At 50.0% G+C, this 7163-nt stretch overlaps 1 protein-coding gene across 1 annotated transcript; it reads right to left on the bottom strand.

Annotated features, from left to right (window-relative positions):
- Nucleotides 1-4157: 4157 nt before the first annotated feature.
- On the bottom strand, nt 4158-6920 carry LOC133924725 (scarecrow-like protein 6). The gene has a single exon (XM_062370387.1). The coding sequence runs from the start codon at nt 6584-6586 to the stop codon at nt 4451-4453; it is 2136 nt and encodes a 711-aa protein (XP_062226371.1). The 5' UTR covers nt 6587-6920; the 3' UTR covers nt 4158-4450.
- Nucleotides 6921-7163: the final 243 nt, after the last annotated feature.

The raw sequence follows: 7163 nt of genomic DNA, 5'->3' as shown, positions 1-7163 counted from the left end.
CCCTCCCCTGGCACGTCAGCGACCGGGCGGGATGGCTGCGGGCCGCCCGATCGGCATCGGTCGGCCGAGCGCCGCCAAGACTCGACCGGATTGGTTCGCGTGTTACCGGTCAAGTATCCATCCAGCTGCGTGCTGTGCTGTGCGGCGGACAAGTTCAAAATCCCATGACTACACAGGGGAAGATCTCCGGGACGAATCGGCGACGGGTGGGAGGTGACAGATGAGGGATGAAAATCATGTTGCGCAACAGCGGTGTGGTTTGGACCCCCCCCCCCCCCCCGGCCCCCTCGCAGGGGACCTGGCTCATGCGGGGCTCGCTGCTGTGCCTCGCCTAGTTGCCTGTGCTGTGCAGCGAGATTGGGGTCTATTTGACAGATCTTTACATCAGTTTTTTAAATACAATTAGTAAAAACCCTGTTAAATAATAACTTGTAGCATTTAATTTTTTAAGTGATTTGGTGAGGGTGATTTACTGAAATAAATTATGTGATAGGAGTAAAAAAATAGTTTCCTCTAATTCACTTTCTTTATATAATCACTTCATTTATAGAGTAAAAGAAATATTAAAAATTATTTTTAACTATAAAATCACTTAGAAACCAACCCTAAGGGCGCCTCCAGTAGAGACCGCAAAAATGAACCGTATCACTGTGCCGTTAGATTTGCCCATCGGATCAGCCGGCAAACGTATCCAGCAAAATCTTTTTCCAGCGCTATAGGGATACGGTAGGGACAAGGATCTCCTGATGTCGCGCGTCGTCGCTAACACGTGGGGCTAGGTTCACGTGTCAGCGATGAAGTCACCGTGACGTCAACATCAAGAAATCCGGATCCATGCGGTGGTAGCTGGTACAGTGGTGGGGATTAGTAAATATGAGTTCCTCTCTCCCCTCAACATTGTTTACAGTGTATGAATATGGATCCGAATAGAACAGGAAAGTAATAGAAGGTAGAAAATAATGTAACTGTTAGAGATAAAAAATAGAAATATTATAATAATATTAAAAATATATATAATAGTATTATAGGGATTGAATTGTTAGATTATCTGTTTCGGATAGCGCCACTCCACTATACAGTACGTGGGGGTGAGCTGCACTGCAGCCATTTCAGTGGACACCGTGCTGCGCCCGCGCGCGCTCCCCTCCCGTCCCGGGAGGGAGCGCCGAGGACGGGGTCCCTCCCTCTCCCCTACCGCTGATGTGGACGCGTCGGCTGCGTCCGCGTATCACGAGGCGGCGTCAGAACGTGGGCTGATCTTGAATTTTGGAAGAACTTTCCCATGAAGGGTCGTCCGGAAAGGTGCAGATTTTTCACGATGATTTTGATCGTTTAGCAAAATTTATTCACTTCAGAGAGGCTCTGTGATTTTGAACCTGACAAAGATGAGATGAGACCTAAGCCAGACTGATTTGGTTGGGGCGGAACTGGAGCCGTGAAACGCAGCTCTTTGTAATTTTTTGAACTATTTCCATGATCTACAATGCACTGCTGAGAGGACGACAGGTTGGCTTATTACAGATCAAAGCAACACCCATTATTTACACCTGCCTGACGAAACTACTGAAGCAGAAACCCAGAAGAGCGGTGGGGTGCTTTAAAAAAATACAGCAGCAATCACGGCAAGCAAGCATGATGAGAGGGAGAGGTTGCAACACTGGGAGGGAAAGGTAGGAAGCAACATGGGTACATGGCAGCTTAAACAAATACTAGCACTGCTCAAGACTCGCCATCACCCTTTGTTTAAAGAAAAGAAGCTGTCAGTCTCATGATCGGATAGCACGTTCTCATGCAGTTTGTTTAGTCTCAAGGAGCAGAGGAGGCTCTCCTTGAGGAGATTCTTTTTTTTGCGTGGGCAGACAGGGGGCTAACTCGCCCATCACACCTGTAACATGGCGCCTTTCGCGTTTTTCAAATCTTAGATTTGTTTGCAAGCTTCAAGAGAAAACAAACAAACAAACAACCAGCTTCCGAAACTGATAGACTGACGCATGCAGGAGCTGGAGTATTTTAAAAGCGGTAGGAGGGCCAATCATAGGGCAGGAGATCATGAAGGCGAGAGCGCAATGGCGAAATGAATAGGGCCTCTTCCAGTTCCAGCACGCAGGAGGGGACACAGGCCATGTGCGAGGTCAAGGGATGAAATAGTCGCTGGAAATAAAGGGCCGGTGTACCGTCTCTGCCAATGCCCCAATTAATCAAGAACAGGGCTCAGTACAATGCAAGTGCGAAGTGTTTATGGACGAAGGGACAGCGCTTGGACCACACGGTCAGTGGGTGGCTGATGGGCGACCAGCGGCCGCGCGTCAGCCACTCGATCCCTGATGTTCGGTTGCGGTGCCACCGTCCCGCGGTGGTCCAGAGGTCAGGCTCGTAGATTTGTAGACACTACAGCTGAACAAGCTCGATTAAGAAGGAACAGTAATTGTAGGGCACATCACAGTTGAGAACAAAAGGACGGGAGGTTTCTATTGCGAGGGTGACGAGGATTTCAAAGCTGCTCACCAACAATGCTTATATTTTTATCTAAACAAGCAGTGATGCATAATTGAGGATATGGGAGACAAGGCAGACACAAATCTCAATGGACCGTTCTGAGCAGCAGCAGTATACAATAACCATTTGCAAGCAAATTGGAAATCGCTTTATTTGGCATATGGGTAGTAACACTGATCTCAATGGACCGAGCAATAGTAGCACAATCGTGTTAAATGCTGCGCAGGTCGGCTGCTCTCTGTTTTCAGGACAGATTTACAGTTGTACATGTTCCCACCAATAGTTCAGAGTAACTTTTCCAATGTTATATCACACAAATCAAACAGTGGAAAGTATAAGGTTTGCTATATATTTGCAAGAAGGATAGCTTTTATTTTAAGGAGAAAACATTAGGTTCATTACATGGCACTTTTTTCCCCCAAAGCTTTAGTGAACAAAATGAAGCCAGGAGTTGCTAAAGACACCAATAAAAAAAAATCACAATCAAAGTATTTCTATGGAGTATCAACAAAATTCAGGAATTTCCAGCTGCTTGAAGGATGTCCTTAAGTAAATTGGGAAACAACAAATTATTGCATATCAGCACTTGTAAGCTCAAGTGTATTAACAACACTAAACATTTAATACAATAACATCTTGAAAATTGATCGTGCAGAATGATCCAAAAAAAGGTCACTTTTACTCTTTTCCACCACCTTACCACAACAGGCACAAATTACCATATTAGTGGTGGTTTTTCCACACAAGCAATGCTATGAATTTACACACATGTAGACCTGGTATGCTTAGACAGAAACTTAGAAAGGACAAAGTGAAACCGATGCAATTTTATACCTATAATCATATCTGCTTAAATTCATGTCATTTTCCGCTTGAAATAGAATAGAGTATCCCCTTGCAAGCTTGCCTACGAGACTATCAAAGCATATAGTTCACAGGTTAGAACAAAAATTTATCATCGTCATGCTATATTCACAATTTAGTCTAGTATGAAAAGAGAACAGCATGGCCTGGGAACTGCCCATGTTGCATACATCATGTTTGGCAAAATAAGCAAATACAATGGCTATACTTTATATTCTCTCTTTCTTTCACATAAATAGACAGCTTCACCCTGTCATATGCCTCTTATTTCAAAATCTAGCTTTGGCATATATCAATAATATACAGGACTAGGATTACATTAAGTGCCAAGAATGTTCCACAGCCAAATAAAATTTTCTTCTAGCACCCACAAATCAGCTATAATTCTGATACAACGGCAATTTAAGCTGAAGACCTCATCGGATCATGAGATGCTTCAACCGAAATTTCAGAGCATAAATTCTACTACCTTTTGGTTATGACAACAACACTTGCATGATGTGGTTTGCACTAGCAATCAAAATTGTCTTCATTAAAATCTAGTTTGTTATGCTATTACAGCATGTTTACATGACGCATGCATTAGAAATTTATACATCAATTGTGGATTATTGAATCAAGAGAGTTAAATATTCAACCATTTCAGTTCATATGTCAGTCTTGCACAAATTTACCTTGCAAAACCACAGAACATTATTGGCACTATGTAGCGATCTGGTTTAAGGCACATCCACAAAAAAAGGGAAACGGTGAAGAATTGTCAAAAGAACTAAAAAGCAGCCAAGAAACACTAATAATGCACCGTAAGGCCATCAAATATGCCAAATTATCTTCTGGCTAACTGAGACAAGAGCAAGAACAGCGTGGTGAGACCCTAGACCAACATGTTACATTATAGAGACACCCACACCAAGATTGCTAAACTCATTAGGCCTAGCTAATAAACAACAGTAGTAAAGCAATCGGAGGTGTGCAACAACCAAGACAATAGTTTCTTTGCAATGTTTTAATTGCAAAACAAAATGCATATTACTGGAGTTAAACATGCCTGCAAATGGTGTAGGAATGATGATGGACGAGGTAGATATGATCAGCACCTCCATGCTGAGACGGACACAAGCTCGCCGCGCTGCCAGTAGAGTGCTAGACCCACTCCACACTTCTCCACATGGAAGCCTCGGACCTGCACCCGCTTCAAGAGGCAGTCAGCTTGTGCCTCTGCAAGGTTGCTGAGAGGCAGCGGAGCAAACCCAGCCGATGTGAACGCTGTCCGCCAAGCCATTGCCTTTTCAGCTCTACGCCGCCCAAGTACTGCATCCTCCACTCTCGGTTGAATCAGAAACCTCTCAATCTTACTGGCAGCATCCGCATCAGTGCCAGCGGCATCAAGTGAGTCGAGAAGGAACACACAGGACTGGAAGCAATTCATGAAGTGCTGCGAAAATGGGAGGTCACCCCGGTCACTGCCATGATCAATAGCCACCACGATCTTAGGAGCAAGCTGTTTCACCAACTGAAGCAGCATCTGGAGCGGTGGAGTGCGTGCAGAGCAACCGACCGAGAGGCTAACCGCAACAACCTCATCAGCTGTGGGAGCAATGAGTTGCGAAGGATCAAATGCATCGAGATTGATGGTATTGAACTCAAATGGAATGTCAAGGTCAGCAGCAAACTGCGAGAGATTTTCCCAAGTAAGATGCAGCTCAAGCGGGTGGTGGGAGGCACTCGAGACGAAGGCTGTGAGCCTCAACATTGGCAGAGAAACACCCCCAGTTCTACGGCGGTGTGCAAACTCCTGCAAGAAGGAAGCCCACTGGCCGCCGACGCCGAGGTCGAAATCAATGATGCGGATACAAGAAGCAGTTGTACAGGCGATCTCGTCGAGAAGCGCCTGGGTGGCCGTGAAATTGGCAAACTGTAGCACGGGCGAGAGGTCGGAGAAGGACTTGTACGCGGCGAGCTTGATGGCGACGTCGAGCGGGGAGGTGAGACGGGTGGAGCCGTGCTGGCCGTCGGTGAGCGCGAGGAGGAGGGCCTCCTTGAGGTAGGAGGCGGAGCGGAGGAAAGGCTTCCGAATTGGGGGAAGTTGCTGATTGAGCCGCGCCAATATCTCTCGCGCGCCAATGGAGTTGCCGACCTCGGCCGCCTTTGCAGCCGCCGCAAGCTCTTCCAGAAGCTGTTGCTGCTGCTGCACCGCCGCGGTTGTTTTCATCGCGCCCCGCGGCGGTTGCAGCGAAGACTGGAGCTGGAAGGGCGCGGTAGTATGCAGTGGTGGGAAAGGGAGACACTGCGGCTGCGGTGGCGGCTGGAGCTGATTGTGGAGAAGGAAGAGGTTGTCGGGCATGGAGTGGTGACGCTTCGGCGGCGGCGGGAGATGTGGCTGCTGCTGATGGTCGGTGAAGGAGGGGAGCGGCATGAAGAAGGAGGTCGCCGGCATCGGCTGGTGCTGGTTGAGGAGTAGACTGGGCGACGGCACGCCGAGAAGAGGGGGCTTTATGTCGGCACCGTTGTGGAAAGGCATGGTTGTAACCGGCGGCGGCTGAAGCGCCGCCTCGGGGGGGAGGCCGAAAGTGGAAGTGGCCTTGCTGCTGCTGCCGCTGCTGCTGGTGAGCGATCTTGCCCCAGGAGACGACAGGTCGGAGGCGAGCGCGCCGGCCGAAGTGAAGCCGCAGGGGTGATGCTGCAGGGAGAACCCGAGCGGGTTGGAGGCCGGGAACCCGAAGCCGGCGGCATTGCCGAGGAACTGCTGGTGCTGGAGCGGGGGCGCCGGTGGCTCCATGTCGCCGGGGGCGGCCATGATCCAGTTAAGGAATGTCTGCTCCTGCCCGGCGGCCGCCGCGGCGTCGCCGAGCATGGCATCCCAGCTCTCCTGCCCAACGAACCCAACGTCCAGGCTCCCCGGTATGGGCGGCAGCTCACCGCCGGCCCACTCCTCCTTCCCGCCGCCGCCGCCACCATGCTCGCCGGGCGCCGCCCATTTGGTGGCTTCGGCGGCGGCGGCGCTGTTCTCCGAAACAGCCGCCACGCCGGTAGAGTCCGCGCCGGCGCTGCCCAGGGACGAAGACAGCGTCGATGTCGAGTACGGCGGGCTCGGGCTCCGTCTGCAGTCCAGCACCGACCTCGGCTCCACCAGCAGCGCCCCTCTGCCGCCCTTCTCCTCCGGCCAAAGCAGCGCCTCTATGCTTCCCACCCCGTTCCCCTCAGCACTGATGGGCGCCGCCCTCATCTACCTACTCGCGCATAGTAGCGCGCCCCTGCCAGCGAGATCTGGAGCGAGAGGCGGTTTCTTCTCGGTGGTGGTGCGCTTGCTTGTGGGCGTGGGCGTGGAACAGGGAGAGGAGCGGTGTGTGCTCTTGCCTGTTGCAGCTGTGCTAGCTCTACGCCTCGACCCTCTCGCTCTCTTCTGGAGCCCTCTCAGCAGCTCAGCTCTGCTCTCTGCCTCGTTTCGTCGGGTGGTGCGGTGCCTTGCCTTCTTTTTCTCTCTCTACCACGGCCATGGTCCATGGATGCGTGCAACATAAAAAAGGTTAAAAAGTGTGCGTCCTCCTCTCTCTATCTTTCTTTCCCCATCCTCCCCTAGCTTTTGTTTTTCACCTTGCGTTTTTTAGCTCCCCCTCAATTTCCGCCCCGCCTGGGGTGGTTATCTTATCTGGTTTGGTTTTCCCGCAAACCTAAATCGTGGACCTCGTACGTGCTCATTGGTCCTGGAACTTTTGACGGTTAGTTGCTCGATTTGTTGCGCCGTGTATATCACTAGTGCCACGCTTCTGTTTAGATTGATCAATGATCATGGATGGATAGAC

This window comes from Phragmites australis, chromosome 7 (genome assembly GCF_958298935.1).
Source record: "Phragmites australis chromosome 7, lpPhrAust1.1, whole genome shotgun sequence".
NCBI lineage: Eukaryota > Viridiplantae > Streptophyta > Magnoliopsida > Poales > Poaceae > Phragmites > Phragmites australis.
This window is presented reverse-complemented; position numbering and strand designations above follow the sequence as displayed.

What these genes read in the sequence shown, in the direction of transcription:
- LOC133924725 (XM_062370387.1), bottom strand. Translation starts at nt 6,586, where the DNA reads ATGAGGGCGGCGCCCATCAGTGCTGAGGGGAACGGGGTGGGAAGCATA.